The sequence below is a fragment of the Odocoileus virginianus genome, chromosome 6, assembly GCF_023699985.2.
Source record: "Odocoileus virginianus isolate 20LAN1187 ecotype Illinois chromosome 6, Ovbor_1.2, whole genome shotgun sequence".
NCBI lineage: Eukaryota > Metazoa > Chordata > Mammalia > Artiodactyla > Cervidae > Odocoileus > Odocoileus virginianus.
In genome coordinates, this window is record NC_069679.1 from 5,414,986 (window position 1) to 5,438,382 (window position 23,397).

At 39.1% G+C, this 23,397-nt stretch overlaps 1 protein-coding gene across 1 annotated transcript; it reads right to left on the reverse strand.

Moving 5' to 3' along the window:
- Positions 1–518: 518 nt before the first annotated feature.
- On the reverse strand, positions 519–22,237 carry MTFMT (mitochondrial methionyl-tRNA formyltransferase). Its single transcript, XM_070468627.1, has 9 exons — positions 21,985–22,237; positions 19,808–20,017; positions 16,092–16,214; positions 14,350–14,452; positions 13,364–13,439; positions 8,871–8,962; positions 2,426–2,504; positions 1,479–1,561; positions 519–942 (listed from the first exon to the last, which is right to left on the reverse strand). Exons 1-9 carry the CDS (start codon positions 22,203–22,205, stop codon positions 754–756), a joined length of 1,176 nt encoding a protein of 391 aa, XP_070324728.1. The 5' UTR covers positions 22,206–22,237; the 3' UTR covers positions 519–753.
- Positions 22,238–23,397: the final 1,160 nt, after the last annotated feature.

Consider the following 23,397-nt stretch of genomic DNA (forward strand, 5'->3'; position numbering starts at 1 on the left):
CCTCCAGAGAAGTGCCTGACTCTCCTGGACACAGAGATGAGTCTGTACAGGCCAGTGGATCAATAACCTTTACTGCACAAACATGGTGAAGAATGTTACTACATTCCTACTTTAAGGAAATCTAGGTGTAAAATGTGAATTTATTATATAGATCAATGTTACAGAGATTATAACATATTATGGAAGTTTATGACTTGGTAGGAACTAGATGGTAGATAAATGTAAAGATCTGACTTTACTCCCTGTTAAAAACCTGTATCAGATTGAATACTGCTGAAATGCTAACAAAGTCAAAGGGGACATATGGTTTTAAAATTTTAATAGATGCACTTTTTTAAAAGGAACTCTCTTCAGTATATATATATATGTGTGTGTGTATACACACACACACACACACACACACACACACACACACACACACACACACACACACACACATATATATATACCAGTATATATATATATACCAGTCAGTCGTACTCGCTGTCAAGGAAAGATACAGTCTGATGAGTCTGATATAATAAATAAAAATTTAATTTAAAACTTCTCTTTATATTCAAATGGAAAAAGTTGTTTTTAACTCTGTTAGATGGAAAACACAAAGTGGGGTAACTCATCTTTTTGACAATAATCTTCCCTTTCAACAGTGCCAAATTCTTTGAAAGTCAAGGTAATTCCTTGTAAATAAGGCTTTTAACAAATTACAAGTATATAGTAGGTTCTTGTTCATCTTCTTCCTAAGTACTTGGTGCACTATTGCATAGCAACAATTTTTTTTTTCTGCTTCTTCTTCTTTGGTGGAAGTCTGAGAGTCTGAAATCTGCACTGGCTTGGTTGAGCTTGGGAATTTTTCTGGTACCAGGGGTGCAAATATCCATTGTAGAAGTCAGTAGCTGTTAGTGTTTTCTTGAGCATCACTGATCGAACACCAATCCAGTCATCCTAAAGGGCAAAAGACAAGCAGGGAAAATGCAGTGCTGGCAAAACTGGTGGTAAATTTTTACTTATAAAACTTTTATCATGGAAAAAAAAAACCCAACAAATCTTTACTACATCCAGGCTGCAAATGGCACTAAGTAACATAAATGAGGAGCTTTCCTGGTGGCTCAGTGGTAAAGAATCCACCTGCCAATGCAGGAGATGCTGTTCAATCCTTGGGTTGGGAAGATCCCCTGGAGAAGGAAATGGCAACTCATTCTGGTATTCTTGCCTGGGAAATCCCATGGACAGAGGAGCCTGGCAGGCTCTAGTCCATGGGGTTGCAAAACAGTTGGACACAACTTAGCAACTAAACAACAACAACAAAGTTACTGAATCATTTTTCATTGTCTGAGCAATAGTAACACCTTGGTAAAACGTCATCACAACCTGATGGACAGGCAGATAGTTGAGTGATGACCCAACTAAAAATGACAAATAACACAAACTATAAACTCAGCAAAAGAAGTGTAATAATGTGAAACTAAAAGACAGTGTACCTTGCAACAAACCAGCAGTATTTGTGACTGTTTGTGGTATATTACTAATCCTGGAATAACAGCCTGTCCTGTTAATTTTGAATCTAAAGAAAGGGGAGGAGAAAAAGAGGGATATGAGAGAGAGAATGAATAATTACACAACTTCATAGTGCTTCTTAAAAATCAAAGGAAACATAAGACAGTACTAATACTGGAAGGCACACATCTGCTGATGCCCTGACTTTGTAATCCAAACCTTACAGGAGAGTCATGGTGCTGTGTGTATCTTGAACCCAATGGGAACCTTTCCAAACACATAAGCAGCTACTAGTCCTTTACTCAGTGTCCCAGAGACCAGCCTAAAATGTTGAACCTAGAAGTTTTGACCATTTGGGTGAAATAACTAGCTTGCAGTGGAGAGACATGCAAGGAAACTTAGGATCTAAGCCGGGCCCTCTATCCACGACCAAACAAATCCCAGTTCCTAGATCCCTGGGTAACTCTGACCCCCACTACACCAGCTCCCTCTGTGGCTCCCATTCCTGCAGCCTAACAGGATGGTAGGACACTAACGGGCCTCTGAATGGACCAGATCATGAAACGCTCCACCCTCGCCCGAGATTCTCACTGAGCTGCCCAGAGATTTTCATTATGATATTCACCAGAGTGAAATTAACCTAATCATTCTGCATGCCCTGAACACCTTAAGAAAGGAAATCACAGAGCTTAATATGGGATAGTAACACTGGTATCTACTTCTTAATATCTTACAATGGCTAAAAGAGGAAATACATGTGAATGGACACTGCAAAGAATAACATTGTAAATGAATGTAAAGTATTACAATTACTGAGCTGAAACTAAAAGAATCCTTATTTTTAGTAAATGTGACTCGTGGTAAAACAGACGCATTTTCAAACAGACTATACTGAAAACATTTTCCATGACAGCTATTCAAAAGTAAGTACCACTGAGGATTGAACTATCAACTTCTACCAAATCCAGAAGTTTAATGGTATTATCCATCCAGAGTGTCTGCAACGGGATCTGCAAATAAAATGAAAGGATAATAAAAAAATACACTCAATCCCCAACACTTTTCAATTATTATTTTGTGTTAATCTGGCCTGACTTCTCTCCCAATTACAGTGGAACTGGGAACTCAGTCTCTAAATCTTAGGGAACAGAACATAACACGACCCTCTGCATCAGCCCTAGGGATTTATAAGATCTTAAAATTAAACACTATTTTTAATCAATGTATATCTTTATTAATACTTCTAGTTAAAAATCATGCTCATTATAAAAATGCAAGCATTACAACAATTATGTTAAAAAATTAGAAAATGAATAATTTTCTTAAGCATCACTGATCAAACACCAATCCAGTCATCCTACAGGGCAAAAGACAGTGAAAATGCAGTGCTGGCAAAACTGGTGGTAAATTTTTGCTTACAAAACTTTTATCATGGAAAAACAACAACAAATCTTCACTAAATCCAGGCTGCAAATGGCACTAAGTAACATAAATGATAAGCAGTTCAGTCTCATCATTTTTTTCAAGGACTGACTGCAGTTCAGTCCTCTAGTTCACAGATGAGGAAAGTGAGGCCCAGAGGTTACCTCCCATCCCCAGAGGTAACCACAATTAGTAGCCTGATGTGTATGTCCTTGTATTTTTTCTACAAATATAATTATCACAAAAATCTAAAACACAGTGTTTGACAAGGAATTTTTTTTTAACTTAACCATAAACGGTGGATAAATTTTCATCAGTACACACTTATCTCTTTCACTCTTTTATCTGTTGGACAATATTCCATTTTATAAAATGTACCATAATTTATGAAACCAATGCCTTTATGACAGACAGTTCATAACATATTACAAAATTTTAAAAAAAACTTTAAATGTGATAATAGCCTGGCATATGTATCTTTGAGGACTTTTATGTTTCTGGAGAATAGTCTGTTGTTGTTTAATATATTTATTTACTCATTTGGCTGCACTGAGTCTTGAGTTGTAGCATGTAAACTCTTAGTTGCGGCATTGGGAGCTAGTTCCCTGACCAGGGTTTGAGCCCAGGGCTCCTGCATTGGGAGCACAGAGTCTTAGCCACTGAACCATCAGAGAAGTCCCAATAGCTGTTTTTTTAAGTGGACCACTTGGGTTAAAGAGCATCAACATTTTATTGTTAAACAGTCTTGATAAGAGAAAAAAATGACAGTCTATTACTGTTTATTATTAATGAGGCTAAGAGCAGTGCATATCTACTTGCACTTGTACATTTTATTTCTTAGGCCTGTTTATGCCCTTTCCTCAATTAAAAAAAAAAGAGTTGTTCATCTCATTAATTCATGAGAGGCTTTTATATTTTTAGGAAATTAGCTCTTTAGTTCTCAGATGCATTATGAATATTTTTCCAGTTTGTTGGCTTTTAATACTGGGTAATTTTTCCATGCATAAGTTTATTTTATTAAGTAGTATTTATTAGCCTTTTCTCTCATGACTTCATTGGTACATATCATGCTTTAAAAGGCCTATCCACATTTATCAAACATTATAAAATTATTCAACTACGCTTTTTCCCAGTTCTTTGTGGTTTCATTTTGATCCATTTAGATTTTATTCTGATTTTAAAAGATGAGACTTGAAGGCTCCCTTTCTTTTGGCTATCCAGCCATCCCAACATTATACAATGGATAATCCACCTCGCCTTTCCCCACGGTGAGATGCTACTTTTACTAGACTTTGACTTAAATAGGCTAACAGAAATTAACATACACCAGGAAAGTAAGTTCTTTTGAATTTCTGAAGTAAATAAACTAATTTTCAGACTGCAGTTCAGTACTCTATTGCACAGATGAAGAAAGTGAGGCCCAGAGAAATGCACCCGTTTCCCCACGTTTAGACACAGCTGGTTAATGGCAGAGCCAAGACTACGTCTTCCCCTTCTCAGCTCAGGGCTTTTCATGGCCACCTCAACAGGACATTTGATGAATGGTTAAATCAGAGAATTAAACACACTCGAAGAAAAGTACTCACAACTTTATCTATGTCATATTTTGGTATAAATATCCTCTTCTATAATTTGCTGACTGGTTCTTCTTTCACCAGCTTCCATAAGTCATGAAATGACTTTCATGTGCATAACCTTTTCTCTTTCAAAGAACTCTAAAGACTTCTGAAGCACATTTACTGACTGAAAATCATTTATATTTACAGAGGGCTACAAATAAGATATAGGTACAGAATTAGAATACACAGTAATTGTTCTTGGGGAAGTAAAGCTCATCTTCATCTTATCATCAGAGCACTGCAGAAAGGAAAAGGATAGTAAGAATACAGTCATTTCTGTGTTCACCATCATTACTGTCAAAATCGTATGTTGGCATGGATTTAAACCCACAGTTTATCTCCTTTGATCTTGACAGTTGTGGACCGGGTCATTAACCCCATTTTACAGGTAAAATGCAGAAACTCAGAGAAGTTAAGAATCTTGCTCTTGGTTAATACACAGCAGCTCTAGGAATCAAATTTCACTTTCTGGTTGCAAGATAAGCGTTCCTTCTGTTATAGCACAAGCACCGTCAGTGGAGAGGAAAGGTGAATTGCAGAAGATAGGGATTATTATGTAGTATTTAACTGTTTTAATTTGGGGGAGCTGTCAAACTGTTCTGTACAGCAGCTGCCCCATTTTACATTTCCACCAACAATGAATAAGAGTTCCAAATTTCTCCACATCCTCATCAACCCTGATTTTTTTTTTTTTAATTACAGCATTTCTATTAATGTGAAGCAGTATCTCAGTAGAGTTTTGGTTTGCATTTCCCTAATGACTAATGAAATTGATTATCTCCTCATATGCTTAGTGGCCAATTATATATTTTCTTAGGATAAATGTCTATGTAGATCCTTTGCTGATTTTCTAATCATGTTATTAGATCTTTGCTAATAATCTTAACCATTTTGCTTAACAAAGAGTTAAGAGTTAACTCTTAACAAAGAGTTCTTTGTTCTTTATATATACTGGTTACTAGACTCTCATCAGATACATGACTTGCATATATTTTATTTTATTATGTAGGTTGTCTTTTCATTTTCTTCTTAGTGTTCTTTGAAACCCAACAGTTTTAAATTTTGAAATCCAATTTCTCTGTTTTAGTTTGTTGCTTATCCTTCAGGCATTATATCTAAGAACCATTGCGTACTTTAAGGTCCTGAAATTATACTCACATATCGTCTTCCAAGAGTTTTCATAGTTTTAGCTCTTACATTTAGGTTTCTGATCCATGCTGAGTTCATTTTTATATGTGGTGTGAGGTAGGGATCCAAATACATTTCTTTTTTATTGTGAATATCCAGTTATTCAAGCACCAAGTGGTAAAAAGACTATTCTTTCCCCATCAAATTGTCTTGGAATCCTTATCACAAATCAAGTGACCATAAATGTATGGGTTTATTTCTGGACTCTCAATTCCACCCCATTGAGCTTCATGTCTATCTTTCTCAGTATCACACACTGTCTTAATTTCTGTAGCTTTGTAGTAAGTTGTAAAATCAGGAACTATTAGTCCTCCAATTTTGTTCTTTTTCAAGATTTTCTGTCTATTCTGGATCTCTTGGGAGTCCATATGAATTTTAGGATAAACTTGTCCATTTTTGCAAAGAAGTCAAGAAGGATTTTATAGGAAATGTGTTGAGTTTGTAGATCAATTTGGGTAACAGTGCCATCTTAACAATATTAAATCTTCTTATTCGCAAACACAGAGGTCTTTCCATTTACTTAGGAATTCTTTGCTTTTTATTAGCTCTATTTGTTTTAGAGAGGGGAGTCTCTATAATTTTCTATATATAATATTATAGACATAGTTTTACATTCTTCCTTTTTTTTTTTTGTCTAATTACTCTGGCTATAACCTCCAGTACAATACTAAATACAAGTGGTGAGTTGTTGTAAGGCAGAAACCAATACAACACTGTAAAGCAATTATCCTCCAATTAAAAATAAAAATTAAAACAAAAAAAAAGCAGCAGTGAGAGTGGAGATCTTTATCTTGTTCCTGATCTTAGAGGGAACACTTTCAATCTTCTGCCATTAAATATGTTAGCTTTGGATTTTTTTTTTTGGTAGATATTCTTTACCAGTTTGAGGAAGTTCCTGTCTATTCTTAGTCTGTTGAATATTTTTATCCTGAAAAGATATTGGAGTTTTCAAATGCCTTTTTTATATCTACTCAGACAGTTATGTGCTTTTTGTCCTTTATTCTATTAATATGGTGTATTACGTTGATTTTTCTATGCTGAACCAACCCTGTATTCCTGGGCTACATCACACGTGACCATGGTGTATAATCCTTTTCTACATGTTGTTTGACTTAGTTAGTTAATTCTATTAAGGATTTTTGCCTCTATGTTAATAAGGCTATTGATCTGTAGTTTTCTTTTTTTGTGAATCTTTATCTGATTTAGCTTACTTGAGTTTTCTATTAGCTGCTCCCTCTGCCTGGAATGCTCTTTTCCTGATCTGGGCATGACTTTCTCCTTATTGTCTTTCAGACCTCAGCTTAAATGTCAGTTCAGAGTGGCCTTCCCCAAATAGATATCCAATCTAAAATAGCCACCAGTGAATCTATCACATTATCTTCCTTTAATTTTCACTGACGAGCTTATGACACTATCTGATATTTTCCTTATTTATTTGCTTATTTGTTTTTGCTTTCCCACATCACCTCTAACACCTAGAACAAGGCCTGGCACATAATAGAATTTCAATAAATTATTTTTTTTAATGAATGAATAATAGTTGGTATCAGATACTGTACTAGATGCTTTATATACAATATGTCATCCTAATTTTCAAATGAGCTAACTAAAGCTCAGAAGTCTAACAACTTTCTTAAGTCTACAAAGTTATGAAGTAGCAGAGAGAAACTGGAATCCAGCTCTGACTGGTTCTAAAGTCAAAGTTCCTTCCCATATGCCATTCCGTTACAGCGGGAAAAGTACAGGGTTTGAAGTCAGGCAGATCTCTCACTAACAATGTGACCGTCAGCAACATTCAACAGCCATTCACTGAGCATCTACTTTAAGCCTCAATTTGTCAACTTAAAATGGGATAATACCCATAACATAAGGTTGTAATCCTCACTGAAGAACTGGCCATGTTACTGATATTCAAAGGCAGTTCTCCATTTTAACCAACAAAGGTAGTCCATTAAAAACCCCAAACTTGGGACTTCCCTGGTGGTCCAGTGATTGAGAATCAGCTTGCCAATGCAGGGGACACAGGTTCAATCCCTGGTCCAGGATGATTCCACGTGCTGCAGGGCAACTAGGCCCATGCACCATAACTATTGAGCCCACACTCCAGAGCCTAGGACCTGGAACTACTGAGCTTGAGTGTAGCAACTCCTGAAACCCACGTACCCTACAGCCTGAGCTATGAACAAGAGAAGCCACCACAATGAGAAGCCTCAACCAGAGAGGAGACCTTGTTCACCTCAAGTAGAGAAAGCCCACGCACAGCAACAGAGACTCAGTGAAGCCAGAAAATAAACTAAAAAATAAAAAAGTTTAAAAAGATTCTATATAACAAATATTTAAAAAATGAATGTCGGATGTACAAAAGAATTAAAATAGGGACTCAAACAGATATTTGTACACCCACATTCACACCTGCATTATTCACATTAACTAAGAGGTGGAAACAACTCAAATGGCTATCAAGAGACGAATGGATAAACAAACTGTACTACATATATATACAATGGAATGTTATTCAGCCCTAAAAAAGAATGACATTTTGATACATGGTACAACATGAATGAAACTTGAAGACATTATGCTAAATGAGATAAGCCAGGCACAAAAGGACAAATATTGTATGATTCCACTTATATGAGGTGCCTATGATAGGCATATTCACAAACAGAAAGTAGAATAGTGATTACCAGGGATGTTGGGATGGGTGGAATGGGGAGTTGTTACTTAATGGTTATACAGTTTCAGTTTGAGATCAAGAAAAAGTTCATTTAGAAATTAATTTCGGGGACCTGGTAGTCCAGTGATTAAGAATCTGCCTGCCAATGCAAGGGACACAGGTTCAATCCCCGGTCCAGGAAGATCCCACATGCTGAGGAGCAGCTGAGCCTTGAAGCCGCAACTACCAAGCTCACATGCTTCAACTACTGAAGCCAGTGCATCTAGAGCCCATGCTCTACAACAAGAGAAGCCACTGCAATGAGAAGCCCATGCAGTCAAAAATAAAATAATTAATTAAATGAAAAACGAATTTCAGGACCCTTAGGTTTTGTTAATGAGACTTATTCCTAAATACTTCAAAAGTAAATTATAACACACACACACATACACACACAGTTAGGTAAAACCGCAATTTGACTTCCAACTTACTATATTTCCAACAGCACGATAAAGTCTGAATATCTGCTCTGAAGTTTGTTCCTCCCATTTTATACAGCTGGTAGCAGCAGAAATCTTAGGGGCTGTAAGAGAAAGTCAATGGCAAGAATGAATATCAGGTCAATGACCATAAATTGGTAATTATTGATACAGAATGACAGAGAGAATGATCTGAATGATAGAAAATTCGTCATATTATTTTCTCAACTTCTGTATGTTCTAAATTTTCCATAATGTTAAAATAAAATATATATATTTACACATACATACATAATAAATAAAAGTACTAGAAGAAAACATTCCCTGGGTTGGGAAGATTCCCTGGAAGAAGGCATGGCAACCCACTCCAGTATTCTTATCTGGAGAATCCCCATGGACAGATGAACTTAGCGGGCTACAGTCCATGGGGTCGCAAACAGTCGGACACAACTGAGTGACTAAGCACAGAAGAAAGCATGGGTAAATTTCTTTATAACCTAGGAAGAGAAAAAGTTCTTTTATGATTCAAAGTCCAGAAGCAAATAAAGAATGATAAATGTGACTACATAAAAAACTTTTATAAAACAAAAAGAAATGCCACAAATAAAGCCAGGAGACAAATGACAAACAAGGTATTTGCAATTTATACCACAGGGTTTTATATCTATTTATATATATTGCATGAGAGATATATCTATATAATAAATATAAGTATTTGCATATAAGTATTATATATGTGTGTGTTATTTGTATATTTAGGAGCACTTTGTATCTATTATATAGATTTATTTATATCTATTACACAAAGTACTCCTAAAAACTGAAACAAAAGAAACCAAAAACTGAGTAGAAAAATGGGCAAAAGATATAATAGACTCTTCTCAGAAAAAAAAATCCAAATAGTCCTTAAACATGAAAAGTTCTGCAGTCTTATTCAAGGATAATGTGAATTAAAACTACTCCAAGACACAATTTCTTATCTCTTAGATTAGGAGGTAATATATGCATAAAGATATTCATAGTAGCATTATTGGAAATAGCAAAAGATTAGAAATAACCCAAATGTCCACCAATAAGGGGGTCTATTGATTAAACTATGATTTTTCCATACAAATGAGAACTATACTGCCATAAAAAAGAACATGAAAATTTCTTCTTATTGATAGATGATCACCAGCATACATTGTAAAGTGAAAAAAAGAAAGATGCAGAAGAGTGTATATTTTAAGCTATCCTTTGTGGAATAAAAAAGAAAAAGATCAGTTTTAAAGTATGTGTTTTTGCTTATTTTTATAAAGGAAACAACTAAAAGGCTAAATAAAAAACCAGTAGTTCTAGAGGGAGAGAGAAACAGGATCCAAGGAGATAGGAATGGGATGGAAGTAAGACTTCTCTGTGTAACCTTTCCAAATGCTTTTAACTCTGAATCATGTAAATGTTTCAAATATTCAAAACTAAGATTTAGTTGTAAAGAGGAAAAAGGCAATCCTGAAAATTAAAACCAAACTGAAACAAAGAAACAACTATATAATCTAATATCAAACTAGATAACAAAGCCACATGGAAAAAGTAATTATCTCCAGTAAATTTTTAACATAGTACTCTGACTATATACCTCAGAATGATATATTTTAAGGACCAAAAAAAAAAAAAAATGTAGATCTTAACTCTTACTTAGTACTTAAATTTTTCACAGTAATATTAGTGTTGCAATTTTGGAATTATTTCATGCACAGCAAATAAAAAAATAGTACAGAATTGATTTTAAAAAGGTTTTTTGTGTAAGAGAACATACAAGAAAAATCCTGTACTTTAAAATTTGAATTAGAAACAGTATCAACTCAAATATTTAAAAAAATATATAACACCTAGCCTTTTCTGACACCTCATTTTGGAACACATCCTGGTATCAGATGGTTTCTAAATACTACTCCCCAGCTAAAATGAACAAGGGAGAGATGGTTGATTCCAACATGGGGCACAGAATTTATAAGGCGAGCCTGGGACATCTTGTGAAAAAACAAGGAAGCACTCAAAAACTATTTTGGGGGTGGGGGGATATCAAAAGGATGCAGGCGCTAACTTTAAGAAGCCACCACTGGCCAAATTTGGGACAGCTTGAGCAGCACAAAGCATTAGGAATGTGATTAACTATACAGAGTGAAGTAAGCCAGAAAGAAAAACACCAATACAGTATACTAACACATATATATGGAATTTAGAAAGATGGTAATGATAACCCTATATGAGAGACAGCAAAAGAGACACAGATGTAAAGAACAGTCTTCTGGACTCTGTGGGAGAAGGTGAGGGTGGGAAGATCTGAGAGAATAGCACTGAAACATGTATTATTATCATATGTGAAACAGATCACCAGCCCAGGTTGGATGCATGAGGCAGGGTGCTCAGGGCTGGTGCACTGGGATGACTCTGAGGGGTGGGATGGGGAGGGAGGTGGGAGGGGGGTTCTGGATGGGGAACACACGTACACCCATGGCTGATTCATGTCAGTGTATAGTAAAACCACTACAATAATGTAATTAGCCTCCAACTAAAATAAATTTAAAAAAAACACACACACAATAAATAAAAACTCACTTGCCATCATAACTGAAAGCGATTATGGTGCAAACTCAATTTTAAAAATAGATAATTACAAAAAAAAATTGATAATTACAGAAAGAATTAAGAAATTATCCTGCCCTTTTGGGATGAATTAAAATTCACCCCCAATTAACGAGGAAAAGCTCTTCTTTACAGAACAATGCCAACCATTAAATACAAAAGGAACTGGAAAACAATTTTGATTTTCATTGAAATAATTCATTGAAGGAAGGAGCATCAATCCCTGCTAAAATTGTGAAAGGCTGTTGCTGTTTAGTTGCTCATTCACGTTCAACTTGTTGCAACCCCATGTACTGTAGCCTGCCAGGCTCTTCTGTCCATGGAATTTTCCAGGCAAGAATACGGGAGTGGTTTACCATTTTCTCCTCCAGGGGATCTTCCTGACCCAGGGATCAAACCCGTGTCTCTGAATCTCCTGCATTGTAGGCAGATTCTTTACTGCTGAGCCTCCAGGAAACCAGCTATCTGCATAGTTATCAAAGGATTACCCTGCAGATTAACTGTCATTTGCAAAGGAAGAAACATGGCTTTACAGTAGAAAGACCTGGTGGTCACCACCTCAACCAAGTGATCAAACTTAGCCTCACTAGCTTTGAGGCAACCTAGTATTATGGCTTACTCATGTGACACGCTAAAACTGCGGCAATAGAGGTAGAGACTTCCCCACGTGCAGGTATGTGCTCAGTCACGTTCAATTCCAGAGACTTCCCCAAGTACATCCTTCACACAGTTTTACACTTTGAGTCATAAAAATGTCTCACATATTCAAGAAATAAAATTAAATCGTAAGTTCAAATAAAAAGCAACACAAGGTTAAAAACAACGTGAAACAAATATCACTAGAACACAGTTATCATCTATGAAATTCTCTTTCCACAACTTTAAGCCTGAATCTAATCAAGTCTTGAGAACTTCTGATTTACAGGAACTTTAAGGGCTAGAAAAACTAAACACTGAACTAAACATTGAAAGGAAACAGACAATTGGCCTGGTCTCTTCAAAAAGTTAACGACATAGAAAAAAGCAGTGGAGGAATGACTCTAATAAAACTAAAGAGACATACAACTCACTGTAACTGGATCCTAGTCTGAACAAATATACAGCTATAAAATATGTTTTTAGATGGGAAAATTTAAATATGGACTGGCTATGTTCACGTTTCCTAGGAGATGCATGTTAAAATATTGAGGGATGAGGACTTCCCTGGTGGCTCAGATGATAAAATATTGAGGGATGAAAAGTTATAATGCATACTTCCAAATGGTATCTGCTAAGTCGCTTCAGTCGTGTCCAACTCTGTGACCCTATGGGCCATGGCCCACCAGCCTCCTCTGTCCATGGGGCTCTTCAGGTAAGAATACTGGAGTGGGTTGCCATGCCCTCCTCCAGGGGATCTTCCCAGCCCAGGGATCGAACCCGCGTTTCTTTACTTCTCCTACTTTGGCAGGCAGCCTCTTTACCACCAGTGCCACCTGGGAAGACCCCAAGTGGTATAGCAGAAATTAAAATATATATACTACATAAACACACGTATATATAAAGAAAATATGACGAGGGACAGAGACTTTACAAAGTGAACAAACGTTAGTAATGGTTGACTCTGGGTTAAACTGGTATTCACTGTCTTTCAATTTACCTTTGTATTTGGTACTTTTCAATAAAAGAACAGAAAAAATTGTTTTAATCTTTCATAGGGCTACACGTGAAGAGGGAGAAAGATCCCTTACCGATCGTTCTTTGGAAACAGGCCTGCAAGTGGACACTCGACCTTTAGCCAAATTAAGGGAAATGTACAAGCGAGGAAGTCAGAGGATTCAGATGCCAATCACGACAAACAAAACCTCAGGAAAGATATGAGAGTCTGGGCCGTCTCCACTTACCATGCGTCACCCCCTCGGCTGGCTGCTGTCTTCCGTTGTTCAAACTTTCAGGCAACTTTTTCAAAACTGAAATAAGCTTTAAAAAAAAAAAGTAGAGAAATATATTCTAGATATTTCTGAGAATGCTGAGCCCTGACTGGCCGTTAGAACAGCCTGAACTCAGCTAACCACACTCTCTGTGGAGACCTAAAGAGAGTATACTCTGGAGTCACATAGTTCTGGATTCAAATCCCAGTTCCACTGCCTACTAGCTGTGTCTCTGTGGAAAAGTTATTTTACTTGTCTGTGACCTTCAAGGTCATCACCTCTAAAACAGTTGAAAAAGGTTTGTTGGAAAGGTTAAAAAAAAAACAAAGGATATGCGAGCATCTATAATAGTATACTGTAATAGTATCTAATACAGTCCTTGGCACACAAGCCAGTGCTCCATAAATGACAGACACTTTTATAAGAGCATTTCCGAGTGCCTAGAATGGAAAGCACCATCTCTAAACCTGGGGAGAACGTCTTCCTCCACAGAAAGTTTAGTTCAGATGAAAACCACTAATCGGGCCATTAAGCATTTACTCAGATTGAATGAAAAAGTCACAGAGTTCATTTACAGCAAGGGGTCAGCAGAATTCCAAAGTACATGGATGCAGACTACTGGAACACAGGGACAAAAGCGGGAGGAAAACTGTGACTGACTTAGGAAATGCTCCTGGTCCGGTTTGACAGGGATGAATGGTACGTCCCTGAGACCAAGAAGAGTGAAACTGGGAAGAATCGTCTAAAAGCCTCTCCATGGAATGAGGCAGATCATATAAAATCACATATTTCATTCAAAAGCCTTGAATAAGTACCTCCTCTGTGTAAATTCTCAAAGACTTCCAAGCCGATTTTTAGGAAGCCAGAGATAGAAATCATTTTTCAAAAATAAGCTTAAACTTATATATCATAAAAGTGTTCTTTTCACCATAACCACTTAGGAAACAAGCAGAGTGTACCATGTTGGCGCCCAGTCTTGACAGCACGGCTTCCAGCTCCTTTGAGGTGCTCTTGGGTGGCACAGGAACCGTTTCCTGTTTGAGGATTGGGCCTACATCAAACCTACCAAGGAAATCAAAAGCAAATAGTAACATGATCACTGACTATTTCTTAAGATCACTATGTTTGTCTACATGGATGTTTACATACCACAAGGATGGTTTTTGTTTGTTTTTTAGGCCACATGTATGACTTCTGGGATCTTACTGCCCTGATCAGGGACTGAACCTGGGCCCCCTGTGGTGGAATCGTGGAACCCTAACCACTGGACTGCCAGGGACGCCCCCAACAAGGGTAGTTCAACCATGGCCATGAATGTGACTGGCAGCCATCGGCAAGGGAGAAATGTCAGTTTGAAAGAAAGGTGAGCAACATTAGCATGTTACTAACATCACTTGAGTTTATTAACTAGAGAATTTAAGCCCATTAACTTTCCACCATTTTCTGCATTTTCACCTGGTTTACTCTTAACTACCATTTTCTGGTCATATAGGGCATATATGGAGTCAATATTTGAGCTTAACAAAATTAAACTCTAATACAGTCATTTTACTAAGCTATTAAAAACAGTAAAATTTAAAAAAATAAAGAAAGAAGGGAGAGCAAAACTGGCCTATATTTAGATTTTAAGTCTATTTTTTCCCAAAGGAAAAAAGTATAAAGTTGCACATCAGGGATTTAATTGCAACCACAAATAATTCTACCATTAGTAATAAATAGTATGAGAAAGTCTCTATTTATATAATGAAAGCACAAAGCAAAGAATTTATTTTCCAAGGAAGTACAATTAAGGAATTTATAATCATTCCTTTCAATATTTCCTTTCTCAAAGGACAAGAGTTTTGCCTGAATTATAATCAATAGCGATTACAAGTAGGTGCAAATGTATTTGCATTGCCACAAGTCTTGAATGTTATATCAAGCTCTGCAAATATTGGCTATCAACTTCTATTAGAAATATATTTCGTTTTAAATATGTAATTTTGTGATCTGTTAACTCTATTTTTTACCTATAAGCTTTAGTAAAATGCTTACTATGAAAAGCTACAAACATTCCAAAAACAGAGTGAACAGTCTAAGGAATCCCCATACACACACCATTCAAATTTGAGAACTACTAAAGTTTCACCACTCTTGTTTCATCTGATCCTCCCCTCTTTTTTTATTTTTTGAAGTTAAAGCAAATTCCAGATATTGAGTTATTCTTGTGAACTTGTGAATTTTTCTTTTCTCCGGAGACATTAGGTGATAAAACGCAGAGTATTAAGATACTCTCCTGATACTGTTTTTTAGATTGTAGGTATGATTTAAGAAATTAAATATTAAAGACAATTATATAACACATTGGTATACAATGTATTACTTCAGGTTCAAAAAAAATTTTGACCCTAGAAACCAAGGCCAGCAGAAAACCAAGATGATGACAACTAATATGCAAAAATCCATCTCTCACTTATAAATGTCATTTACAGAAATCCAGCTGTTAATAACATTATTTCATTAACAAGTATAAAGAGACCCTGTGTAAATTCTAAAACACATGTTTTACGTTAGAAACCAGGAAGAAATAGAAGAAAAAAGCACCCTGGAGTTAAGAAATGAGTGATTAGCACCCACTTATCCACCTCCCCTTTCCCTCAGGCAGACTGACATCAACAGTCAAAAATCACAGAAAGTCTCAAGACAGGAAAATACGCTCTACCTTTTAGGTTTAATCTGCATAATCGTCACACCAGCAACTGTGTCTCCGTGGAGGATGGTGTGGATTATAGGGGCTGGACCACGCCACCTCGGAAGGCAACTGGGATGGACATTCAAGATACCGCTGAGTTAGGAAAGACAGAAATTAGTATGAAAGTGGGCTTTTCCACCATTTAGTTTCCTGCTGCATATATGTGAGCTAAATCGCTTCAATGCGTCCGACTCCATGAGACCCCATGGACTGCAGCTCACCAGGTTCCTCTGTCCATGGGATTCTCCACGTAAGAATACTGGAGTGGGCTGCCATGCCCTCCTCCAGGGAATCTTCCTGACCCAGGGATCAAACCTGCAGCTCCTGCATTGCAGGCGAATTCTTTACCTCTGGGCCACCAGGGAAGCCCCTTAGTTTACTGCTACCTAAACTAATATGCTATTTTTCATCATTAAACTTTGCCAAAAACTTTGAAAAACAGTTAAATCTAGTCTCAAACCAACTAAAGCAGGAGTCAGAGGCTAAGTACACTCTCTTGCCATAAGAGACCCATGAAACTCAATAACAGAGCAAGAACAACTATTCATTCTTCCAAAGATGTTCCACAACAGCTTGTGATATTTGGGACTTTTTAAAAACATAAAATGTGTTTTTTTACTATATAAGAAGAACCACTCAAACCCAGTCGTGCATTTCATGGACAATGTAAAATTATACTTTTTAGTCAAATTACGTAATTGCCCCCACTCTACAAAATTTGCATTTACAGTTCCTAAAACAAGCTTCTTAGATCCCCACTGAATGATATATTCACCATTGGTGTGTCTCCCAATATGCTTTTCACCCAAAAATAAGCAATTTTAATAAGTTACTAATCTGCCATTAGTTTAATGATGTTTCCATCAGCGTGAGTATGCACTTTAGAGTATGTGTGTATGTGTATATACATATAAAGTGAAAGTGAACGTCACTCAGTTGTGTCAGACTCTTTGTGACCACATGGAATAGTCCATGGAATTCTCCAAGTCAGAATACTAGAGTGGATAGCCATTCCCTTCTCCAGGGGATCTTCCCAACCCAGGGATCGAACCCAGGTCTCCTGCATTGCAGGCAGACTCTTGACCAACTGAGCCACCAGGGAAGCCCCTATATATACAAGACTCCTATATTCTAAACTCCACTCTTCAGCCCAGTCTCATTCATCCAACAAATATTTACCAAGTACAACTCATGTCCTGGCACTAAGTGCTAGGGATATAAGCAATAGTGAATCAAACAGGAAGGAAAAAAAAAGGATTTGATTTTACTATGAGCGACATGGAAAACCACCAGCGAACTCCGAGCAGAGTAACATGACTGACTTACACTTTAAAAAGATCACGTGGTGTTGGGTGGTGAAAGACTGAGAGGCCAAAGACAGAAGTGAAGACCACTTAGGAGGTTGTGCAGTGTCAGCGCCAAGAGTGGTGGCCACAGAAGTGATGAGAGACCGTCATTCTGGGCAGATTTCAAAGGCAGAGCTGACAGAACTTCCCGATGGATTGGATGTGTGGTGTGAGATACGGAATTAACAACAATGCCAAGGTTTTGGGTCCTGAAGGCTGGAGTTGCCATGTGCTGAAATGAAGATTTTGGGAAGGATCAGGCTTCGGGGTGAAAGGTTCAGGATACCTTAAATGTAAGGTACCTATCAGACATCCAGCAGAGCTGCAGAGGAGGCAATGTGTACCAGGGGCCTCGAGCTCAGAGAGAGATCTGAATTGGAGGGACAAATTTGGGAATTGTCAGCATATATACAGCACTTAAATGAGGGTGGGTGAGAGCCCATACATAGTGATAAAGGCCATCATACATTTTAACAATTCATGCCAGTAATGTTAATTAATCTTCCCATGTGACTTGAAATGTCAGTATGAGGACATGACATGTAAGACAATTTAGATTGCTACGGCATGTTTTTCCTTTTCAGCTGTGCTTTTTTTGGCTTTTTTTTCCATTTGGCTTTGTGCAAATATTGAAATCTCAATGACTGCATACTTCATAATTGAGATGGACACAACTGAGCAACTGAACTGAACTGGACATGGAATGGACTGGTTCCAAACTGGGAAAGGAGTATGACAAGGCTGTACATTGTCACCCTGCTTATTTAACTTATATGCAGAGTACATCATGTGAAATGCCAGGCTGGACGAAGCACAAGCTGGAATCAAGATTGCCAGGAGAAATATCAATAACCTGATATGCAAATGATACCATCTTTATGGCAGAAAGTGAAGAAGAACTAAAGAGCCTCTTGATGAAAGTGAAAGAGGAGAGTGAAAAAGCTGGCTTAAGACTCAACAGTCAGAAAACTAAGATCATGGCATCCAGTCCCATCACTTCATGGCAAATAGATGGGGAAACAATGGAAACAGTGAGAGACTTTATTTTGGGGGGCCCCAAAATCACTGCAGATGGTGACTGCAGCCATGAAATTAAAAGATACCTGCTCCTTGGAAGAAAAGCTATGACCAACCTAGACAGCATATTAAAAAGCAGAGACATTACTTTGCCAACAAGGTCTAGTCAAAGCTATGGCTTTTCCAGCAGTCATGTATGGATGTGAGAGTTGGGCCATAAACAAAGCTGAGCACCGAAGAACTGATACTTTTGAACTGTGGTATTGGAGAAAACTCTTGAGAGTCCCTTGGACTGAAAGGAGATCCAACCAGTCCATCCTAAAGGAAATCAGTCCTGAATATTCATTGGAAGGACTGATGCTGAAGCTGAAGCTCCAATACTTGGACACCTGATGCAAAGAACTGACTCACTGGAAAAAACCCTGATGCTAGGAAGGATTGAAGGGGGGGAGGAGAAAGGGACGACAGAGGATGAGATGGTTGGATGGCATCACCAACTCAATGGACATGGAGTTGGTGATGGACAGGGAAGCCCGGTGTGCTGTAGTCCATGGGGTCGCAAAGAGATGGACATGACTGAGCGACTGAACTGATCAAATTACTGTGCAATGTATCTTAAAAACATGGGAACACAGAGAGGATTTCAGTGGTGTTTGGAGCCAGTGCTTACTGACTCATGAAACCAATCATAGCATCTCCTCCAGTGCTGGCTGAATAATGGATCTCCAAGGATGTTTATGTCCTAATCCCCAGAACCTGTGAATTTGTTACCTTACACATTTTGTAGATACAGTTAAGGTAAAAGACCCTGAAATAGATTATCCTGGATTATCCAGTGGGTCCAATCTAATTACATGAATTCTTAAAAGCAGTGAACCTTCCCTAGCTGAAGGTCAGAAAGTGATAATGGAACCGAGAGATGTGAAGTGAAAAAGCCTTGATCCTCCATTGCTGGCTTTGAAGATAAAGGAAGGGCGCCATGGGCCAAAGAAAGTTGGTGGCCTCTAGAAGCTGGAAAGGGAAAAGAAGTGGATTCTCCCCTAGAGATTCCAGAAAAGAATGAAGTCCTGCTAACACTCTGATTTTAACCGCGTGAGCCATAGGTAGACTCCCAACCTACAGAACTATACAGCAATAAACTTGTGTGGTTCTGAGCCACAAAACAAAACAATTCAGGCCACTAATGAAATCTTTTACTTTATAAGAAAATACTGAAGCAAGCAGAATTAGAATTCAAGTCACATGGTACTGCGCTTTAGATACCAGGTCCAATATATAAAGACCAAGGTCTGTGCGCTGTATTTCCTTACAAATAAAACTTACTAGGGAAATTTAAGAATAAGAGCCTCACTCAAAAGTCGGCCAAATGATGCTACCACACCAACATCGTATTCTCCAGATCCCACATCTGGCCACTCATACACTGGAAGCTGAGACTGGACAGCATATTGCTTCACGGGCAGTCCTTTCGGTGATGGGGAGGGCACTGTGACCACCTCCAACTTCTCAATTAACTCTTCCTCTTTGTTTTCCCTAAGGTGGAAAGATTAGAAGAAAATATGACAGGGTTAAGATAATGATGGAATGTTAAACTACTTCATACATTTCTAAGGCATTTTTCTGATTAATTCATGAAGTATTTAAGGGTAAATGTTAAAACTAGTGCAACTGAGAGACTAAAGTTAGATTTATTTATTTAATTTTAATTGTTTAAATTCAAAGAGCCACAAATGGCTACTGTTCAAACTGTTACAGTTCTAGAAATTTCCTATGCATACTGAAACACATACAGTAGACATTTCACACAACTGGATTACATATACCGTTCTGCATTTTGTTTTTTTCTTTAACACTGTATGATATGTGAGTCTTTAAAAAAAAATGGTTAAACATACATTTGCTTATATATGCATCAAACATTTCTAGAATAAGAAATTGAAGAGAAGAATTGGGAACTGGGGGAACGAGAAGGAAGGAACTGACTTTTCATTGTATGTCTTCTAAATTTTTTGAATTTTCCTTTTTTACTATAACCACATGTTATTCAAGCTAGATATTTTTATAATATACATGTATGTATATATATTTCTATGTATATACACACACACACACACACACCCCATGGGCATCATTCCATGACACTGTATGTAGCACTATCTCAATTTTTTACTTGCTGCATAGTATTCCAGTGCCAGGGGCTGTTCATTTACTTAGCAGGTACTGCATCAAATGTTAAGGAGTTATGAGAAAAGGAGACAGGAGGGCCCAAAACAGAAAGTGCAGGAGTACTGGAGCTGCCAAGCGAAGCACCAGCAGAAGCACCAGGACACATGCAGAGAGAGATGCAGGGAAAGCATTTCCACATAGGGAAAGCAGCATGCAGAGAGTGCATTACAGCGTACAAAGGGAACACGCGTGAAGGGCGCGTTTCAGGGTGTGTTACAGTGCAGTGTGCGGACCGGGGAATACAAGGGGATTCGTGAAGGAGTCAACATGAGGGTCTGCTGGGAAGTACTTGCAGGGAACACGTGATGGAAGGAGATGACAGAACTGAGTCCGGGGTGCATCGGGAAAACAAGGAATGGGGAAACAAAAAATGCAGACTAGGGGAAAGGAGGCAGAGCAGTGTATATGGGGATAGCCACCACATACCATGGACTTTCCGGACAGGCTAGATCTCAAATAATTCTCCCCCCTAGGAATCACAATTTGTTGAATTTTAGAAATACTAAATGTAGGGAAATTTCCTGGAGGTCCAGTGGTTGGGACTCCATGCTTCCACTTATGGGAGCTCGGGCTTGATTCCTGGCCAGGGAACTAGGATGCCCCTGCGGATTAAATATTAAATGTATACCTAAGAGTTCTTATTTATAAATTTATTCATTGGAAAAGCAGTTCGCTTTTGAACTGTGTCTTCATTTCAGTCCCAGAAAACTGGATCCGGTTGTATACAGGGAGGAGATAGATAGTGAAAATGTAAGGCAAGCGTGTGCAGAGAGATGCCTGTGTCTAGTAAGAAGCCCAAAGGATTAGAGGGTACAAATCATGCTGAGGAGGAGGCAGTATGAGAGTGGAAGGGGCGGTCTTTGAAGTCAGACCCCATCTTAGTCCCAGCCTGCTCAGCTGATGACCTTGGGCAATCTCTTAACCTCTCTGGGTCACGGTTTCCATGCAAAGCGGGCAGGGAAGTGGTGGGACAAGACAGAGGTGATGCAGATAAAGCAGGCAGCAAGGTCTCAACACCATGGGGTGCCCTGAAGAGCTCGGAGCGCGTTAAGAGTCGGGGGAGTGTAGACCGGCCGGACGGGACCAGCCGGGCACCCAAGGACTGACCGAGGGGGCGCCGCACCTTCCGGGTGCCCGAGACGCCGAGATCTGGGCCCACGCTCCTCCCGCTCATCTGCTTTTCCCGACGAGAAGCCCAAATCCTCGAGGCCGGCCGCAGAGTTTCCAGAGCCGCGCCCTCAACACCCGGGCCTCCCAATCCCCGGGCCCGGTACCTGGCGGCGTGCAGCGCCCGCAGCGTTTCGCGGGAGAACTGATCAGTGCCGAAAAACAGCACCCTCCAAGGAGGCTTCTCGCGCACGCGAGCGCCCTGGCAGTCCTCCCAGCCAGGGGCCGCGCTCAGCCTGGCCAGCGCTCGCCAGCGTGGGTTCGGCCTCCGGCCCGCGCCGCCCCCGACTGGCAGGGGTCCGCAGCAGCACCGCACCAGCACCCTCATCTCTTCCGCCGGCGGCCTACCCTGCGCAGGCGCGTAGGGGCGCGGGAGCCGGCGCCAGGCGGAGGGGCGGGGCCGGGGAGGAAGCTCGTCCGGCGAGGCCTTTCCGCGACTGGGGCGTGGCTTGCCTGATTGGAGGCGTGGCCCATGTGTGTTGGCGCTGGAAAAGGAATTTGAGGGTTCAAAAGTGCGCGTGACTTTTGTTGCAATTGTTTGCACGATTTAGCCAATCTCCCCAAACAACTCTTTTTAGAAACAAATCATATATGTTTTCAGATGACGAAATCTCTATTTCTGTACCATTTTCTCAGCCGTTATAATTAATATTTACTAGATCCCCTTTGTTTAGTTAATCTTCATATCACCCATAGCAGGTAGATATTATTACAGCCATTTTTCTGAAGAGGATCTGAGACTCCGTGAAGTTAGGGTGGTTACCTATGTAAGGTCCTCACAGCTAGCCCCACGTGGCTCCAAAGTCTGTTATCCTAACCTCCACAGCAATCCCAAGTACTAGGGAAGTCAGTGTCCCCAATTCTTGCTTGTAATCACTCTAGTGACTCAAAGGCCCACTTTTTCCCATACCTTGTGGGTACCTTTCCGCACAGAGGGATAACACAGAAGAGATTCTAAGGGACTGTGGGCAGGGGAAGCTGTCCTCAGAAGAATCTAAAAGCTTTTAGTGCTTAGATTCTGTATTTCTGAGGTCCTTGAGTGGCCTATGCAACCTGAATGTAGAGTGGAGACCAGATTCCTTCCTAGACTTACTGTCACCGCCTTTCCCCATCACACAACCTCAGGCTCAATGACCCTAGGCCAGTCCTTTTTCTTAAATTATGAGCTCAGCACATCCCTGCTTCAGTGCCTTAGCTTATGCTCCCCTCGTCCCCACTTCCTCTCTATCCATTGATGCTATCCATTCTTCAATGTCAAGGTCAGACATCCTCCCTGAAGCCCTGAGCTCCTGCCTGAATGGATTCAGTGTTTTCCTCTATGTACCCTTTTTCATAGTATTTTTTTTTTTTAATATCTTGGCCTAATTTGTTTATTTTTATTTTTTACTTTTTGGTCGTGTGGCATTTTATTTCCCCAACTAAGGATTGAACTGGTGTCCCCTGGAGTAGAAGGGTGGAATCTTAACTACTGGGCCACAAGGGAAGTACCTTTATGTATCCTTTTAATGCTCTGTGGGGAT

Bases quoted from the DNA above. Each gene is read 5' to 3' on its own strand.
- MTFMT (XM_070468627.1), bottom strand. From the start codon at position 22,205: ATGAGGGTGCTGGTGCGGTGCTGCTGCGGACCCCTGCCAGTCGGGGGC. The intron at 20,018-21,984 runs GTACCGGGCCCG...TTTCCACCTTAG, and splicing joins CGGGCGCTGCACGCCGCCAG to GGAAAACAAAGAGGAAGAGT. The intron at 943-1,478 runs GTACACTGTCTT...TTTGCCCTTTAG, and splicing joins TACTGCTGGTTTGTTGCAAG to GATGACTGGATTGGTGTTCG.